At 37.3% G+C, this 20,855-nt stretch overlaps 1 protein-coding gene across 1 annotated transcript in view; it reads right to left on the reverse strand.

The window, feature by feature from the left end:
• esr1 (estrogen receptor 1) overlaps nt 1-18,483 on the reverse strand; it is a gene marked incomplete at its 5' end in the record, with an annotated part of 78,689 nt that extends 60,206 nt beyond the window's left edge. The window contains 1 exon segment of the mRNA NM_203535.1: nt 18,232-18,483. Coding sequence (NP_988866.1) covers nt 18,232-18,483 — 252 coding nt within the window.
• Nucleotides 18,484-20,855: the final 2,372 nt, after the last annotated feature.

Raw genomic sequence — 20,855 nt, forward strand, 5'->3', positions numbered from 1 at the left:
AAAAAAAGAAATGCTCCAAAATAGATTTACAACGGGAGATGGTGGCAAAAATAATTCTAATGTAACAAAATACAGAAATGTCTTGCTCGACTAATCAATAATATCAATGTTGTTTAAAACACATTGTGGATTTGAGAGCAATTTCTAATATTTTATCAATACGTTCTGTCTACCACTTGGTATAAAGGACCTGGGAGCAGGTCAAACAAAGTAATTTACAATATCCCCAGGCATCAGTGCAGGCAGGCCATCTCTGTCATTACTGTAGTACAGGGTCTCTTTGTGACCTGTATTAGCCACCTCTCCTTAACCTGTGCATCTAAATCTAAATGTACATCCCCCTTCTACATCTCATGGATACATAGCTGCCAAATGCAGTGCTGTATTCATGTCAGGTTTCACTTTGTATCCTGCTTTCCTGCTAAATAAGCCCTACAACCCATTTCATAAAGACAACTGCACTAAGTCCTTCTTTGAGCATTAAGGCTATTTTTTAGGACAGGTTATCTGGAAACCCGTTATCCAGAAAGTTTCGAATTATGGAAAGCCCGTCTCCCATAGACTCCATTTTAATCAAATAATTCACATTTTTAAAAATGGTTTCCTTTTTCTCTCTTATAATAAAACAGTACCTTGTACTTGATCCCAACTAAGATATAATTAATCTTTATTGGAGCCAAAATAATCCTATTGGGTTTAATTACTGTTTAAATGATTTTATTAGCAGACTTAAGGTAGGAGATCTCAATTATGGAAAGACCCCTTATCTGGAAAACCCCAGGTCCTGAGCATTCTGGATAATGGGTCCCATACCTGTACAAGAGAGTTTGTGCAGTTTTCAGAATTGTGTGTTTAATGAATAGATTTTCTTTGCACGTGTAATGAGGAGTTTAGTTTAAAAAGTCTGAAAAGCAGTTACTCTTAACTTTTAAGCTATTTGGCAAGTCCAGTGTCCTTGGTAGATTACAGAGGTGCCAAATTTGAGAAAACTGAAAGCTGGAGTGTTTCAGACAAAACAGCACGTGTTCAGTTAGCTGAAAAAATAGGCACAAATATTCCGAACATTGCAGGAATCCTACGATTATAAGTTGAAGCAATTGCATAATATGTTATAATTTTGCTCGTTGCAAACAGCAACCTCTTTGTAAATTCAACAGCTAAAGTATAATGAAAGCCTTTCCAAAGTATTAAACACATTGTTACATGGGAAGATTTTTAGTTACAGTGCCAACTGCAGTCTGTAAAGTGTTTCTCTCAGAAAGTCATTCAGTGATCTGTTCACATTTTAAGAAACAGCTGCTCTGTTTTTGGTTCTGATATTTCAGTTTATTTTATATACAAAAAAGAAATACAGATTAAATGATATCATGTTGTGTAAAATCAGATGTTCACAATGCTAAAAAAGAAAAGGAGAAGACAATGAATGTTGAACACATTGACAAGTACAAGATATTCCCAAACATTATAGGGCTCATATAATACCTGCTGGTCAGGGAGCAAAGTGTAAAAAAATAGACGTAATTGACCATGGTTTTTTGTACACTGTGCCCTTTCTTCCAAGCAGAAGAATTGCCAAAGGTCTCCCCATTCGAAAACAGAGCACAGAGCACTTGTATCAATGAACACAGAGCTGCCTGCATTTATCAGAGCTGTACAGCACACAAAGACAATAACCCGGGAGTCTATAGGAGTCACTTACAAACAAACTTGCAAATAAGGGTGCTCTTAATCACACTCAATAGAAAACACATATTGATGCAATTCATTAAGGTTCTTGTGTCCAAACACACTCATGCAGTTCAACATAGTTACCAGTGCACCCATCCAGCTTCTTTTGAAGAAAGCCTGGAAACCCTGAGCTACTGCCATCCTAGATTTGGTGTTAGCAGGGTTCCTACAAAGGGGTGTATCAATAGGAGTACCAGACTAGCGTCCTGCAAATTGGAAGCATGACATTTTGAACAGAACTCCCACTTGTCTTGACACATTGGGCACAATTGTGGCAAATGCACATTACAAATTAAGATGAACCACAATTTTCTAGCTAAGATATGTCTACACACACCTACACCTTTGCTCATACATATCATAACCTCATTAAAGGGAGCCATTGGGGGCAATTTTGTTTTCCCCACCAGAGGAGTGGGCCAATAGAGTCTATACTCTGGCTGGGGGAGACAATACTATTCTCTGCAAAAAAATGCTGGTAGGGACCACTATACTATCTCTATGCTTCCTACAATAAAAGGGAGCTCCTGGTATGGGCTGCCATTCTGAAATAAATTGTAAGCATGTAAATTTGGCTTGTAACTTGTATTCCAGGTGCCGAAATATTACTCAAAAAGGTTTGCTATAATATGACTGCCATTCAGTAGAGCTGGGTGCTGTTGCCAGCAGTTTGAGACACACATTTCTTCTTGATAGGATCGCTATAATGAAAATGATGCTGTACTTTATTGGTTACAGTGCTGTAAACAATTGGCTTCTGTGACAAAATGTTCTGTTCTAAAAATTTCAGGCATGACCATTCCAACTATGCTTTTTTCCCCAGTTAAATCTAACTGTCAAATCTAATTATTTTTCAAGAATATATAATACAAATATAAATATTATATGCATTTATGATAAGTTAATAGTGTCACTTGTAAATTAATGTTCATTTATCTACAAGGTGAAATAGCCCTAGATTTTCTTTTAAATAAATATTACAGCCCAAACACTGAAATTTCCGCATTCACATTGTTTAGCTTGCGGTGTACTGCTCTGCAAATAATGGCTGTTTATGTAGCAAACCCAAAGTGCCACAATTACAAATTGGTAGTAAAGCAGAAAACATTGCAGAAAAACAAGGGTCTATTAATTCATGCACCACAGGAAAGACAGAACATCTCCCTTTGTTTCATCCAAGGATATACAGATAGAGAAAACAAACTATAGGCCAGGCTTAACCCCACATGCATGTCATCCCCATTCCTACTGCTCCAAGCCCAGGTTACCACTATGTACTCTTGCACACTTGCACACTATGTACCTTGACACTACCAAGTTACCAATGAGTTACACCTCTCTCTCTCTCTCTATGCAGCCCTACAAGGTATGAGTACCAGAGATCAAATCCAGCTTCAACAGAGCAGAGTGCATATGCTCTAACAATGGGTAGGGGTGCAGATGTATGAGTTCCAAGGACATTTGTGTAATAAAAAAACCTACATCTGAAATATGACTAGTTTGAGATTCTACAAAACGAAACGACTATGATTCTGCTTGCTGTCAGCTTGGCACATCTTCCTGGGCCTAAACTCCACTGGAAAATCCCAAAAGCAAACAAAAAACTCAGGCCAGCTAAGTTAGCTGATAAAATATCATTATTACTGGATAGGGTGCAAGACCACACAGTAATTGCCAAGCACAGAGCCAGGGTTTTTTATTTTCATTTCCTCTTCTGAAATGAGATAAAAATATATGTGATTTGCAAAGAATGCAGCACTACTAATGGTCTTTTCCTAGTTCCTCTTCTAAAATTTGCCAAGTAAACCTCCTAAGCAGTTTTCAAATTTTCAAATAATCTCATTTTAGTACTAAAAACGTATCTTTCTTTATCCATGGATGATAAAGAAATATTTATGTGTAGCTTTGTATTTAATGTATTTTTATATTTGTCTAATACATACCTAACTTTTTTCCCATGTAGAGGGCCTATTATTACATGCACCAATGGAACGACAGAAAAATCTCCTTCTCCCTAGGCCAGGAAAAAAGCTTAAACCCCGCCTGCACACCTGCCCCATCCCTCCTGCTCCAAAACCACACTGTCTATTATCCCGCCACTTCTCTGCTAGGTGATCTGCTAGTTAGGGTGCACAGTTATGTGCACTGGTGTGTCAGTATGCCTGACAAATGGGTAAGCCCCCAAAACGTTGCTTTCTGAGTAAACACACAGGGGCTTTGCCTCGCTTGCACTTTACTTGTTGTGCCGGCTGAAATAATTTTTACTGGACTGCTAGTTAGGGTTGCCATCCGGTTGAGTTTTGACCCAGATAGCCCAGTTTTCAGAAGGGCTGTCTGGGCCAAAACTTCCTGCCCAGTTTCCTAACCTGGAAAATAATCTGGAAGGACTTTCCTAGTTTGACAGGGCGATCGGTCAGCTGTCAAACACTGTCTCATAGCTCCGCCCTGTGATGTGACAGCTCAGCCCCCATGATGTCACTCTACTGCCCTGTGATCAACCGTTTGCCCCCCTGTGGCAACCCTAATGCTAGTATTAGATATATTATAACATTGGAATCAAATATCTTTTTTACTGGCCAGGCTGGCAATCCTAAACATCAATAACATCTTGCCAAACTAGGCCCAGGTCTTTGTGGATCTAATCTAAATATTGTATATTTTATACATAAGGGCACAAAATGGTTTGAAACCTTTTTTTCAACACAATGCAGCAATTATTTAGTCAAGATTTTCACATAACAGAATATAATGGGGACTAGCAATACTAAATATGGCATCTTGAAGTAATGTTTCTGTCTCATGTTCCAAAAGGGCAGTTTTAATTGGGGGATCATCTTTGCTTTGCTAAAATTGTGTTTGCCTTACATAATGTTTATTCTAAGATGAAGGCCAAAATAGAAACTGCTCCAAATCTTATATGCAAAAGAATTATGGGAGACACTAATCTCTACTGGGAGGTAGGTCAAAGCATGAGACAATATTTCCTTGCAAAGTGTCACAGATTTGGACAATGTCTGGGTGCTCATGTTGGTTTTGCTGTTAGGCAAGTGCTGAAAGAGCAACCTTGTCTGTTCAGTGAATAAATTGTGATTTCAACATGAAGGACTTTGATTCAGAACAAGATTTACAATTCCATTACCAAACACTGAAAGAACTTTGCAATTGTAAATATAATAGGGAAAAAACAGAGCTATAAATGGATATTTAAAGAACTGTTCACTCTTTCATTACCTCAGTGTGCTGAGGCAATTATATTCTTTAAGATTTTTTTCAAACAAATATACTAAAGTATACAAAAAGAGCTTTCACTAAGCAGTAACTGGCAGAGCATGCTGGGAGCCAACTACCCCACTGCCAATGTACAGTAGATAATTGAATAAAAGTGAATGAAAGGGGTAAAGGAAAATCACCAGATTTCTCAGTAGTTCATAGCTGCAAAGTTTTCTTAAAAAATCATTATTTAAAGGGGCAAATTTATCAAAATGTGACTTTAGAACTTAACACATGGGAATTAATAGAATGTGGGTGAGTTTTTATGTATAAAAGGACATGTCAAACCCCAAAACAGACAAACACTGCTTTCAATAGCAGTTATACAAATAACTCAAAAACCATTACAAATATGTAATTTATGTAAATTGCAAAGTTGCATAGAATAATGGCAAAATTTATATTCTGGGTTTACTTGTCCTTTAAGCTCTAAACTCATATTTTGACAAGTCTGCCCCAAAGTGTGTGAAATATTCTCCCGTAGCCTGACCATGTAGACAACTGGGACTGCCACATATAAACCACACCAACTTACGCATTGCTTGCATAGAAATGTTTTTAGACAACAATTCGATGGGTATGCCAGTTTTGTGGGATCTCAAATTGTCCACAGTTGTAAAATACTGGACACATTGGGCCTATTTATTAAGTTATGTTAAAAAAAAAACTACTATATAACTATAAACTATAAGAGAAAAAAACATTGCCATTTGCATGCCAGAGATTACAGTGTAAAATTCTACATAATATCTAAGGTGAAGTAAAATAATAGCTATGTCTGTTGGGAAGTATAAATAAAAATGCATGCCTTTAGAGGTACTAGGGGGCAAATTTATTAAAATTCAGGTTCAACTTTTTGCCACAATTTCTGAAAATCGTGGAAAAAAAAAGGAAACCCAATTTTTTTCAAATTTGAATTTGAGAGATTTTATTATAAATATTTTTTGAACATTTGAACAAAAAAAAACCAGTGAAGAACATCTATAACGTCAATAGGGTAAATATTTAACATTTAAAATATTTTTTTTTTAATGTTTTTATACAGACTGATTAAAAATGAATGGAACAATATGATTTTCTTGATTAAAGTTTTTTCCATGACTTAAATTAGATTTTTCTCTTTTTATAATCTCAAAAATGAATATTTTGTCTTCCTAGTTTTTTTTAAAGGATGATTTCTGGAATTATGATTGAAGAGGTAAAATCACATTTGATCTTCACACCATGTACCTGCACTCAAGTGTAAAGGTCCCCATACACGGTAAGATCCGCTCGCTTGGCGAGATTGCCAAGCGAGCGGATCTTCCCCCGATATCCCCACCTACGGGTGGACGATATCGGGGAGCTTGAAGTTAAAAAAAAAAATAGGCGGCAATGGGGCAGTCGGTTCGGGGACCGCATCAACGAGCCGATGCGGTCCCCGATCCGACTGGATTTTTTAACCTGGCCGACCGATAGCTGGCCAATTTCAGGCCAGATATCGGTCGGCCAGCCCGCTCGTTTCTGTACCTACACGGGCAAATAAGCTGCCGAGTCGGTCCAAGGGACCGATATCCGCAGCTTCTATCGGCCCGTGTATGGGGGCCTTTAGCTGTAAACAGAGCTGCTTATGGGAGTGGATTAGCCTGCAGAATAAATGCAGACTGAGAGAAGTGGAGGAACCACTTAATGTGCCCATGGCCTAAAGCAACTGGATTTTCTGAGTAACCTTGAAAACATTTCACCATTCATCCAACCAGCTTCTAGGAATGAAATAGTTTTTTAAGAATACTCAGAAAATCTAGTCGCTTTAGACTTATCACTACTGGATAGTATATATCATGAAAACCTTTATAGATTTACAAATGCTATATAATCTGATTATCTAAATGTAAACACTGCATTCTACTCTTTAAATTGCCATAGGCCTCTGCACCCCATTTTGGAACTCAAAGACCGCTGGCCCCTTGAATCAAGCACTGAGTTAGGTGCAGGCTGCAATGTGGGGCCCTGTCCTTACTGCCTGGCCTATGGCAGCGGTAATCAAAGGGCTTCTCTGCTCTTCTTATATTTGCTATATTATGGGAAGGCTGACCTCTGCTTTAAGAGGTCTGAAACCTATAATGTCTATTTTATTGCTTTAAATATTTTTGTGAGACAAATAGAAGGAATGAATATTTCAGATTGCCCTAGGAAACAGAGAGTATAATAGTACAGAAAAGAGCAAAAATATTTATATATTTGTGAAACAGCAGCCTGAGGACACATGACTAAAATATTAATAAACACCTGGGGATCTTCATTTAGTAATGTGGATATATGTTTAGGTATTTGTTTGCAATGGTTCAGTAACCTATATGGACCAATTAGACATTTACTTTCATAATGCCACTTATATATTAGAGTGGCCAAAATGTGCAATAAAATGGTGGGCACAAGTAGAATAATTTAAAAAGGTATAATAGCATGTGTAAAAAGAAACGATAAGCATTGGTTAGAACATGAGTACATGTATGACTATGTAGGGAAAAAGCATGGAGAGTGACGTAATTTGTAGAGATGATGAAAGATTTAACACCTTTAGGCATCATGACAACATCAGCCAGGATATGGGAGTAATGGGGGGTTAATGGCATATCCATCTATAAGCTACTGAACCCTTGAGTGTAAGGGTCAACACTGGCCACACATTTACATATTTATTCATCCTACACACCAGACATGGCCTGGGTAGAAAGGAAATACCGTAAGATCCCTTTCTAGGTCATGGAAACATCTCTTGACATAAGCATACAGGTTCCATTAATTAACTTTTATTTATCGTTTCCCTCTACACGACCAGACATGGAGTATGGAAAAAAGAGATTTTATTGCATGTCTTCATCATTATTCATTTCCCCACCCCCCACAAGCATACGTAAGAATCAGAATCATGTCTCCTAGGGACAAAAGCTAGTCCTTATTTGGTTTATCTGCAATATTTACTTTATGCAACAGTTTGTTTTTATTTACATTACTGTCATACAGAAGCCTATTTTAAATTCATCTAAATGTACTTTTTTAGGGAGTGGCAATAAAGCCAAGTTGCATAAATGCAATTTTGTCTTGAATTGTATGAGTAAACAGTAGCATTTGCTAGTGCCTCAGTGTATGGAAAACAATGAGTCAGTGGCCCAGTTGATGAATATTCCAATAGCATCGCTCAGTAGAGGGAAAAACAAAACAATAACACACCATTTCTCATCACAGAACAGCTGTGTAAGTTTCTTTTGCACAAAAATCCAACACATTTCCCCCTTTGCAATTCTGTGTACCCAGAAAACTTATAGTTATGCTTTAGGTCAACAAGCAACTATCCCTCCCTATATCTCTAAATACCTCTTCACAGCACTTATTACCAAGAGAAAAACTGAGTGAAAAGCATTTTTACAAAAGTGCTCTTATAGATGAAACATGAAACTGACACTCATCATCAATTCCATGGCAGATCTTATGCGCTGATGCCTGAAAGTAGTTCTCAAGACTTTTGAAATTGCACGCAGAGTTACTTGCTTCTGTTTGGTATTTCATAGTAATGCTTCGGCAACATGATATCATTTGCCATATAACTGTCAAAATTCTGTACTGAACATACTGTTTCAAAGACAAAAGGGCTTATATGTGATGGTAAACAAGTGCATTGCACCCGTTAAAATGCCACACAAATTATGCTTGTACCTGCTGACACTCATCTGTACAGAGGTTTGTGCCATGACACACAAGGTGCAGTGCGTAAGAATGTAAGGGCCTAACATCTTCCTTGACCAACCATAAGTCCCAGCACTATGAATAAACTGTTCTTTTGATTGCTTTATATGTTACTCTGTATGTCCAATGTATGAAACCCACTTATTGTACAGCGCTGCGGAATATGTTGGCACTTTATAAATAAATGTTAATAATAATAATAAACTAGGAGTCATTTACTCAGAAACCAGACAGAATTACAAAAGCACTAAGGTGGTGTGCAAAATAGTGCCTTATAGTGTTTAAAAAACACTTCTGCCTGGGTTTTGACCAAACTCCTTGCGGCATATACAAAAATCTGTGAGGTGCAGAACGCAGTGCAAGGTGGTAAAGGCAGTCCTTTCCTTACTGCCTTGCCTTAGGGCATTAGGGCATGCAATAAGCACAGGGGCAACAGAAGATATTTTTGGTTGGGGTGGCCAGGAGAGGCAGGATTTTTGGACACAACCACTTTTTGTGGCCAAGAGAGCCCCCCTGAAGCCCAACCATGCTGTTCCTCTCCCGCCCAAGTCATTCCCTCTCTGCCTGTGCCGCCCATCCCTGCGCAGCCCATCCATCTGCCTCCGTTTAAGTTCAACTTCCAAAATCAGGAAATAATAATTCCAATTCCAACTTCCAATAATCAGGAAATCTGAATAATGCACACGTAAGGGTGTATAGAGAGTAGGATGGCAACCTAAAGTTGTGGGGAAGCAGAAGTGGATGCAATTACTGGTTGCATTTTAAGATGAAGGTGTGGCGAGTTGTGAGTGAGGGGGCCCCTAGCATGTGGATTTTCCTCCATGCTTATGCATAGGATGTTGGTCTCTCCAGGAGTAGAAGGAGTAGAAAAGACCCTAACTATCAGCTTAAATGGATTGTTCCAGCTGTTTGGGCCCACAGGCAGCTATCTTGCCTTTGTTGGTCTTTCCCCAGAATGCTTTGCAACTTCCTGCAGCTGGCAGCTGGTGTTTAGCAGCTTGTTGTTCAACTTCCCACAACCACTGGTACCCATAGGGAGATAATCCACTACATGGTGAATGCTGAAGGAGGGGGTTAAGCAGAGATCCAGCACTGACTTCTTATAACAGTTTTGTATGACAGTGGAGTTACTAACAAGGTAGTTAGTCACATTACATTAGCCACGTAATGGGAGTTGAAAAGATGGCAGCACAGTCAATAAAATATATGGGGAAACAGTGAATGGAGCTAACTCTCGGGCATGTGAATTTGCTGTAATTGAGGGACCTGCTTGCATATAGATATATTTAATAATTACAGTAGGGGGTACACTAACTATCTATCTACCTATCTACATACACACATATATATATATATATATATACACACACATACACTATATTTATTTATAGTATTATATTATTTTATAATAAAATTCTATTCAAATTGAGACTATGGGTAACATGCAGCCAAGTATTGTCTGTGCATAAGTTAAGTAGCAGTGATTTGGCAATGATTTTAGTCTTTTATCTTTGATCTTGCTCGAGCAGCTGATGATCCACCAAGGCAGAGAGCCTTGGGTGAAATGTCAACCTTTAGCCCAGGGTTTTAGTTTAACTAGCTTGCACAGGACATAGTGACGATAATCTAGATAAGGGGCCTAGCATGCACAAGGTATAAAATTTACCCTGACACTTTTCTTACATATTAATAAAGAAAAAAATGTGTTCTACATAAACGTGTGATTGATTCAATAGCTCACTTTTTACTATAGCTATGACATGGGGGTCCCAGATGCATACATTCAATTTAAAATCCATGGAAAATGCAACACTGTATTAGCCCTTTTACAGAGTGGAAAGATGAGGCATGATGTTCAAAAGATTCTGTAAAAAAAAGTATGCAATAAGTATAGCAAAAAACCAGTGTTCTACCTATGCAAGACTATGGATAGATTTGAATAAGGAGGCCTTCTTTACAGTGACAGATCATGATACGGAAAATTTGACCAACTGAACGGTGGGTTAGTTTTTCATTGTTGGTGTTTTTTACATTTGACAAAAAAAAATAGATTGTAGACAAAACTGCAATTTCAGCTTTGCCTAAAACTCCCTGATTCCCTTCTGATTAAGTACATCTCTTCTCATTCCACACAGCCTTCCTGTACTGTGCGCCTACTGACGTATGGGAACCCTGGCAGTAATTCCACGGCTCCCACTGTGGGTTGTTTCAATAGTGGTAGCACAAGTGCATTTTGGGTAAAAACATGGTGAAGTGCATCCAAAATTGCACCTTGCACACTGTTGCTGCATTCATAAATGAGCCCTGTAGTGAAAGTAAAATCTACTTAGAAATATAAATTATATATAAAATATTGTTACACCCGTGCATAGATGATAGATAGATAGATAGATAGATATGATATAGATATATACACGCTGTCCTCCTCATTGTCCTTTTGCCACATTTGTAAAAGATACATATGCAGGGTTCAACTGTAACTGTTTCTGAAACAAGACCATATACACATACACAGTGACAGAAAGCACAAGAATTGCTTGTAGAGGATCCTGGGAATTGTTCTTTAGCTCACAAGGTTGGTCATATCTACCCATACAGTGGAGGAAATAATTATTTGACCCCCTCACTGATTTTGTAAGTTTGTCCAATGACAAAGAAATGAAAAGTCTCAGAACAGTATCATTTCAATGGTAGATTTATTTTAACAGTGGCAGATAGCACATCAAAAGGAAAATCGAAAAAATAACTTTAAATAAAAGATAGCAACTGATTTGTATTTCATTGAGTGAAAAAAGTTTTTGAACCCCTACCAACCATTAAGAGTTCTGGCTCCCACAGAGTGGTTAGACACTTCTACTCAATTAGTCAACCTCATTAAGGACACCTGTCTTAACTAGTCACCTGTATAAAAGACACCTGTCCACAGAATCAATCAATCAAGCAGACTCCAAACTCTCCAACATGGGAAAGACCAAAGAGCTGTCCAAGGATGTCAGAGACAAAATTGTAGACCTGCACAAGGCTGGAATGGGCTACAAAACCATTAGCAAGAAGCTGGGAGAGAAGGTGACAACTGTTGGTGCGATTGTTCGAAAATGGAAGGAGCACAAAATGACCATCAATCGACCTCGCTCTGGGGCTCCACGCAAGATCTCACCTCGTGGGGTGTCAGTGATTCTGAGAAAGGTGAAAAAGCATCCTAGAACTACACGGGAGGAGTTAGTTAATGACCTCAAATTAGCAGGGACCACAGTCACCAAGAAAACCATTGGAAACACATTACACCGCAATGGATTAAAATCCTGCAGGGCTCGCAAGGTCCCCCTGCTCAAGAAGGCACATGTGCAGGCCCGTCTGAAGTTTGCCAATGAACACCTGAATGATTCTGTGAGTGACTGGGAGAAGGTGCTGTGGTCTGATGAGACCAAAATAGAGCTCTTTGGCATTAACTCAACTCGCTGTGTTTGGAGGAAAACACCATCCCCACCGTCAAGCATGGGGGTGGAAATATTTTGCTTTGGGGGTGTTTTTCTGCTAAGGGCACAGGACAACTTATTCGCATTAACGGGAAAATGGATGGAGCCATGTATCGTGAAATCCTGAACGACAACCTCCTTCCCTCTGCCAGGAAACTGAAAATGGGTCGTGGATGGGTGTTCCAGCACGACAATGACCCAAAACATACAGCAAAGGCAACAAAGGAGTGGCTCAAGAAGAAGCACATTAAGGTCATGGAGTGGCCTAGTCAGTCTCCGGACCTTAATCCAATAGAAAACCTATGGAGGGAGCTCAAGCTGAGAGTTGCACAGAGACAGCCTCGAAACCTTAGGGATTTAGAGATGATCTGCAAAGAGGAGTGGACCAACATTCCTCCTAAAATGTGCGCAAACTTGGTCATCAATTACAAGAAACGTTTGACCTCTGTGCTTGCAAACAAGGGTTTTTCCACTAAGTATTAAGTCTTTTTTTGTTAGAGGGTTCAAAAACTTATTTCACTCAATGAAATGCAAATCAGTTGCTATCTTTTATTTTAAAGTTATTTTTTCGATTTTCCTTTTGATGTGCTATCTGCCACTGTTAAAATAAACCTACCATTGAAATGATACTGTTCTGAGACTTTTCATTTCTTTGTCATTGGACAAACTTACAAAATCAGTGAGGGGTCAAATAATTATTTCCTCCACTGTAAATACAGAATAAATACAGCATTTATCAGTGTACCAGTGTACTTTATATTCCTTTCTAATACAATTATTTATTCATGGAGGATTTTTTTTTTTTTTTTTTAAAGTTTCACTTTAATCTCAAGAATTTTAGAGCTACACCCATGATTTTGTGGGTCTGTGCGCCTCGCCTAGCAGGAATGCCTTGCTAAGCAGCAAACAAAACGTTAGTAAGAAAACACACTAACCTAATGTCAGTTGTACCTCATGCTTTCAGCTCTTTATATTAAAGGAACAGTAACACCAAAAAAATGAAAGAGCTTTAAAGTAATAAATATATAATGCACTGTTGCCCTGCACTGGTAAAACTGGTGTGTTTGCTACAGTAACCCTACTATAATTTATATAATAAGCTGCTGTGTAGCCCCGGGGGCAGCCATTCAAGCTGGAAAAAAGGAGAAAAGGCACAGGTTACATAGCAGATAACAGATGAATTCTGTAGAATACAATAGAGTTTTATCTGTTATCTGCTATGTGCCTGTGCCTTTTCTCCTTTGAATGGCTGCCCCCATGGCTACATAGCAGCTTATCTATATAAATTATAGTAGACTTTCTGAAGTAAACACACAACTTTTACCAGTGCAGGGCAGCAGCACATTATATTTTAGTTACTTTTATACACTTTCATTTTTTGGTGTTACTGTTCCTTTAATGCAAAGAGATGTATAACTTACTGGTGATAAACAGAGAAATCACATTAAAATCTCACTGTCTAATGGCAGTGCATTATGTGCCTGCCTGGAGTATGACTATTAAAATACTCGCAATTTCAAGTTTTTAAGTGATTAGAGACAATATGATGAATATGAGCATTTGTATTTGCCTTCTTCATCTGTGTCCTAAATGTCACTGAGGAAATATGCAGCTAGCAAGGTCACCCAAAGGCGAGGCAATAAGCAAATATAAAACATTCAACAGGGTTACACAGGGACACTGCTTTTCTCCTTGAAATGTGTTCAGCGAAAGCCATGTGAAATTATTGGGGAGAATTAGGCAACGTTTCTTGCATAGACGTTTAGAACGTTTCTTGTATAAATGTAAATATTACACATTTGTATGAGAATGATTTTAAATGAATAGATAATGTTTGTATATAAAACTTTTGAAGCATAATAATCACTTGGCCCTTAGAGCTGATAATTTGCCTCTTGCTCTCAATATCTTTTATTCTTTGCCTGAGGTGAGAAAATGACATTAGTGTTCACCTAGGCTTTTGAAATGTCAAGGTTCAGAGAAAACAGAATAGGACTGGATTTTAGCGGGCAACTAATATGGAATCATTTACAACGCATAATGTACAAATCACTCTGCAAGACTGCACATAATACAATGCAATCTATACACAATACAGTAAGCACAAATACTGACAACCTGAGGCTTGTGCACCCTTGCACACAGGCACAGATGCTAATTACTTAATTAACTAATTTGAACAACAGGACTTTACTGCACACTTCATGCCAGCTATGAATTAGATGACTTGTTTCACATACAGAATTAAAACCATTGTAGGATTTAAAAAATGGTTCCTACTAGAGTAAATAAAACACTGAAAAGTATTTATGTATTGATTATTGATAGATGATTGACATTTATATGATACAGTGAGAGGAATTTACTATAAAAGCACAGTGCTAAGTGGTACACAGAAATAACAGGGGATAGTGTACAAAGGTAGGTGATAAATTGCACTAGTGCAGTTACCCATAGCAACCAATCAGGTCTATGTTTTCAAAACTAATTGCTGAGCAACTGCACTTGTAAAAAATCTCTTTATATCAGTGCTGTGTCTTTTTATCCAGCGTTGAAACTTCCAGTGATTAATAGTAGTTAATCAATACTAAATGCATTACTAAATGTATTCAAACTGTAGTGCCAGCAGGGTAGTCTTGTGGGTAGGTCAGAAGGTGTGGAGGTGGAACAATTAGGAACACAGGAAATTTGCAGTCCTGTACTATATACCTATGCCTGACATCCAATGTTGAGCCAAACTGAACATCTGCATCCAAAAACCAACTATTAGCACTGTGACTTAGCATGACATGGGCATAAGTTATAAAAGTTTTAAAAGATATTTCACTTTTTCTTTACTATTCAACTATAGAGTTTTTAAACTGTATTTTATATTCTCCCCTTATCACTTGAATTAATAAGTATCATTACAAAGAGTTTTTTGAATGCTAACTTGCTGTCTGGTTTCCTAGGGAATCTGTTATAGAGGCTTACACATATTATTGTGGATAAATTGCTCCCATGGCTAGAGTTAGAGAAGAGGGTGGGTGGGGGACTGCAAATGTGCGCATTTGAGGCCACCATCTGAGAAAAATACATGAATTCATCATGTACAACTAGCAGCCCACCAGCTGCTGTGCAGAAGGTATCCCTTTGGGTAATATGCTGAGGGGTTGCAGGCTGTATATATGTAATTTTATATAAAGAGAATATATAAAACTTGTTATACTATATAATATGTATTCTTATCAACCTCCCTCTCTGATGGGCTTCAGTGCTAGATACCCAGGTCAAATTCTCTTTTTGTCCAACACTAAAGCCCACCATGAATGTTCCATGTCCAAGGGACACATCTACTGACCCTAAAACCAGCCCTGAAAGCTCCACACCACATTTGCTGCTTTTGCTTCTATCTGGTTATTTATTTTTTCATTAGACCCATTCCACACATTTTATACCTATTTTATGCATACAATTAAATACATTGATCTAGGGTAACACTGGAAAGTGTTCTACTATACTGTATACTGTTTAAATTACTTACTAAAGGAGCCCTTGAGTAAAATCTACATTGGCAGGTATTAAAGTGTCAGTAAGTTACGGTTTAGACCTTCCCTAATACACATGGAATTCTATAGCATTGACAGCACCAGGAAAATCCCAATATATCCAGAAATTAAGTGCCTAAATTAAATTTGTCTTCTTGTGCTTTAAAATGATAAACACCTGTATATAGGTGTTAGGTAGATAGATATTATGGAAACATGAACAATTCCTAAAATAAAGATAATGAAAATGCTGAAAATATACTTAATTACTCATTACCAATGCCTCCTACCACCATCATTAAAAGGTTAACCTTCATTCGGATATGAAAAACAAGTCTCATTTTGTCACAGTGACCTTACTATGCCATCTGCCAGGTTTGTATTACTACACAATTTAATGGAAGGTTTCGAACATTCCTAGATCTATCGCTCATTATTTCATTCTGTGCATAATCTGCATAGTAAAATGTTCATAAATTTAACAGCTATAAAGTTAAACTACAGTTAACTTTTCAAGCTAAGTGTATTTGCTCTATTAATGATTTTTCAGAGATAAGAACATGCATATTTAATGAAACAAGGGTAAAATAAACCATGCTTTGAATCATTTTGTTCAGAACATTATTATAATCTAGCGGTATGGTATCTGTAATCTAGGACCTAACTATCCAAAGAGATCTGAAAACCAGCAATGCCATTCCCAGCTGTCTATTATTTCAATAAACTATTTATCACTTTTTAAGGTATCCTCCTTTCCCCAGGTCCCAAACAATCTGTATAAATGTATTCCTATACCTGTCCATGTAATCTACATCTACTGATATTAATGTGATAAACAACATAACCTAAATTATACTTAGTTTTAATAACTAATAGCCAGCCCTTGGCATTGCCTCTGCCCGCTTTTACTTCCCGCCAAACAAATGCCTTAGCAATGCAAACAACTGCATTCAAATACTGCATACAAATGTACAATGATTAGACATGTCATCATCATCACTAGCCTTAGAATGCCTCATTTTCCTTTATACTTGTGCAGTTTTTACACAAATATCATATCTAGCTTCAAAAGAAACCATATATAAAAGTAGCCTAAACGTATGCATAATAGGCAGGGCTTGGGCACAAGTTTGAGGAGCAGAATTTGCCTAAAAGCATTAAGATTCTGTAGTTTACCACTTTGTATAAGAAATATTTTGATATTTCTCACCTGTGTAAAAAGTGCATGTTTTACCAAGGTAAAATCATTTACAGGTATGGGACTTGCTATCCAGAATGATCATAGCCTAGGGTTTTCCAGATAAAGGATATTCCCATAATTTGGATCACCATACCTAAATTCTATTAAAAAAAATATTTAAACATTAAATAAACCCAATAGGATCCTTTTGCCTTATTTTGATTAACTGTATCTTATCTGAGATTGAATACAAGGTACTGTTTTATTATTACAGAGAAGAATGGATATGTTTTTAAATTTGGAATTATTTAATTAAAATGCAGTCAATGGGAGATGACCTTTCTGTAATTTTGAGCTTTCTGGATAACAGGTTTTTAGATAACAGTTTTCAGCTGTTAAAGAAAATAGAACTTTAAATTGCTCAATTGATTTATTGCTTTTTTATGTTAAATCCAAGACAGCCCCTGATCTGCTTGCTGTTGTGGCTATTGGTAGTTGTGTTTCTGTAGTTATGTATTGTTTAAGATCTGAAGACTACCATGACATTAGTATAACACAGGCATTAAATGTGTCATGCACCATGTTAGGGCTAATACAAGCTGTTTAGCAGGAATCAGATGGATTTGTATTGAATTATGTTATATTTCTGTAGGGTATAAAATGGTACAAAATCCCTCAGCTTTCTAACTGTCAGAACCTGTCTGTTTCACAATTGTGGGACAAATCTGCAATTTAGATTTATTTTTTTGGGGATACATATAAACTCTGAAGGATTTAACCAATATGCCATTTTCCTTACACCTCTATTATATATTCCATTCTCCATACACCTCTATTATATATTCCATTTTCCTTACACCTCTATTATATATTCCATTTTCCCTACGCCTCTCGTATAACACAGAATTTAGGGGGGAAAAACTACTGTGCCGAAGTCCATTCAGATTTGCATTTAAAGTAGAGATCAAAGTGGACGTTGAATAAAATCTTTCTTTCAAAATATTCACTTCCAAGATACCACCATTCTTTTCATTCCAGAGAGCCACTTCTTATACAAAACTTTGGGGGAGTAATAGAACTGATATCTTTGGATATCTTACAAAAGTAAAAATAAATTCTAAACTCTGAAGAAAACTTAGCAGCTCAGATCGCACATATCTTGGTTTTCCTTTGCACATATGTTGACAATGTTTTGTTAACCCATTACGAAATAAAAGTATATGCTGTTTTTGTAAGAAAAACTATTTTGGGACATAATGTTAGTGGATACAGTCATTTTTAAAATTAACCAAAATCTTTTAGGCATTCATTTACATTTGGTTACCTGTAAAATGTTGGGGGTGCTGCTTCCCTTACTGCGAAAGTTCCCTGTTCACTCTCCAAATAGTATGGCACTTGTTGGCCATGGTGGTGGATAAACGGTGATAGCTGTGGAGTTTGAAGGAACACTACAGGACTTGGAGGCACATTGTTCAAAGTATGTAGCCCAGTCAGACTGCTAGATCCGAATGTCTCTGAGCTGGCAGCATAGCTGAGACTAGCAGAGCTATACACCGGTGCAGCAGCAGCAGCAAAGTCATAAGTCGTGCCCTCGGGGTAGTTGAAAATGCCCGTCCTGTTATTTTCCACATACATTTCACTGAGTGGTCTTTCGAGTGGTATCTTCAGAGGTGGTCTGCTTAAGGTCTCCAGTTCTGATGACTGAATCTGATGCAACAGGGTAACTCCAGTGGTTTTGTTGTGTAGGGGCATGGTCATAGCTACTGGCAAAGAAAATGTGACATGGCTGTCCACTGTTCCAGCTGCTAAACTGTGGTGTCAGCACTTGTAGAACCACCTGAAAACAGAGCACAACCTGATGTGAGCTAAAGCAGAAAACATTTGCAGCCTTGCACTGAACAGGTAGTAAGCAAGCTCCAGAAAGGAGGAGGGTACATGTAAAAGCAGAATACACCACAAAAAAACTGTCTCTCCCACTTCCTAACTGATCTACTCCTCACTATGTTACAGTCATTTCTATCAGTGTTGATTACATTATATAGGTGCTGACGGAATGCCAATTGCTATTGCACATTGCATAGTGCATGTTGTGAAACATCTGTCTGACACAGCTGATTTATTTCTGTGATTTTTATTATCAGAGCAACTGTTCGTTCTTTAATGTAAATGTATCAGTTTAAAAGGGAAATCACTGCTGTGTTCCCTGCGATTTATTCCTGGTCACAATTTCAGTTCTCTCTGATTTTATTGTTTAACTTGTAAAGAAAAACACTCTGTTGTGATATTACTCTGACCCTGAATGTGTCTTGGGTGTGAGATATGAAAGGGCAGACTGAGAGTGTATGCATAAAATGGTATTTATGTATGGTGGCCTTGAAAATGGTTTTGCTTATTCTTATTTGTGAAAATGTTTAACTATTTAAACATTGCTGACAGTGTTCAAAATATGTTTCTTCTACAGCATTGGTCAGTTCTTGCCCTAGATTTACTATTTATCTTTTGAAATTGCAGACACCTATTATTCACTGATATTTAAAGCTTAAAGTTGTTCACCTTCAAGTTTACTTTTAGTATGTTATAGAACATAGTATCCTTAGCAACTTTTTAGTTGGTCTGCATTTTATATTCTTTTAGTTTTTTAATTATTTGTCGTCTTCTTCTTCTTCTACCTCTTTCAGATGGGGGTCACTCCAGCCAAAAAAACTATTCCTCTGTAGGGCTAAAATTTTGTTGTTATTGGCACTTTTTATTACTTATTGTTCTATCCACACCCTCTTCTGTTCATCCTCTAGTCTCTCGTTTAAACCACTGACTGGTTGCTAGCGTAAACAGGACCCTAGCAACCAGATTGCTGCTGAAATCTTTTTGCTGAAGAGATTCTGAACAAAAAGCTAAATAATGAAAAAGTCATAAAACTATGATTGTCTACATCATACTAAAAGTTAATATAAGGTAAACCACACCTTTCAGTTATCTTAAAGCCTCTCTCATTGATTTATATATAAATAGAAGTTTATTATACAATGGGATTCACTGGGAAAGGTACATGAATTGCTTTGCTCATCCTACATTTGCTTCTAAAAAAATAAGTACTTTTTGTTTCACTACTCACATTGTTGACCTGCCCTTTTCCCACAATTGCTTTGAAGAACCAGGAAGTTGAATAATAACAGTATTTTCAATATCACTTTTAGGGTATGAAATATTGAAAATGTAGATATTTTGAATTTAAATAGGCAAAATGAATATTTAACCCAAGCCATAGTAAATGAATTTGTGTTGAACGTGATGGTATGTTGCACATATTTGTTTGTACAGCAAAGTATGAGCAGATTAAATAGATTAACAACCTGCCCTCATCCCAGAACTGCTTTAAAGTACTTTCAGTTTCACGTTTAGCGTAAGAAATACCAAAAGATACAATAATACTTGTGTTATTGATGTATTGATTGATTGTGTATTGATATTTAGGCAGCGAGCACATCTCCTAATTACATATCTGGCACATGGAAATGCCTTAGATTTTATTTTACAAAGGAAAGAATTATTAGAATGCATACATGGCAACATTTATAATACTGTACTAATGAAAAAAAATGTATGTAGTGGGGTGATTCAGAGATTTCCCCCATTATGTATAATATACACAGCTATCTATCAAAAGGGAGCCATCATTGCTACAATATGGGACCCAAACTGTAGTGGATGTCAAATAAATCTATTTACAAATCAGGTTGCAGGTGTGCCTGGAAAGTAATGACTATAAAACAATGAGGGTAACTACAAAGCCAATGCTAATGGGTAGGAATTATTCTTCCAGGCCAGTAGAGTAAAGAATAATTGAACATAAACATGAATAACATATCATTTTCTTGTTTTTAAGGGATTCCTATTATTTGCTGTCGCCTAAAAAATGTAAGCCCACCCCCACCAATGACAATTTTATAG

The sequence above is a fragment of the Xenopus tropicalis genome, chromosome 5 (genome assembly GCF_000004195.4).
Source record: "Xenopus tropicalis strain Nigerian chromosome 5, UCB_Xtro_10.0, whole genome shotgun sequence".
Classification (NCBI taxonomy): Eukaryota; Metazoa; Chordata; class Amphibia; order Anura; family Pipidae; genus Xenopus; species Xenopus tropicalis.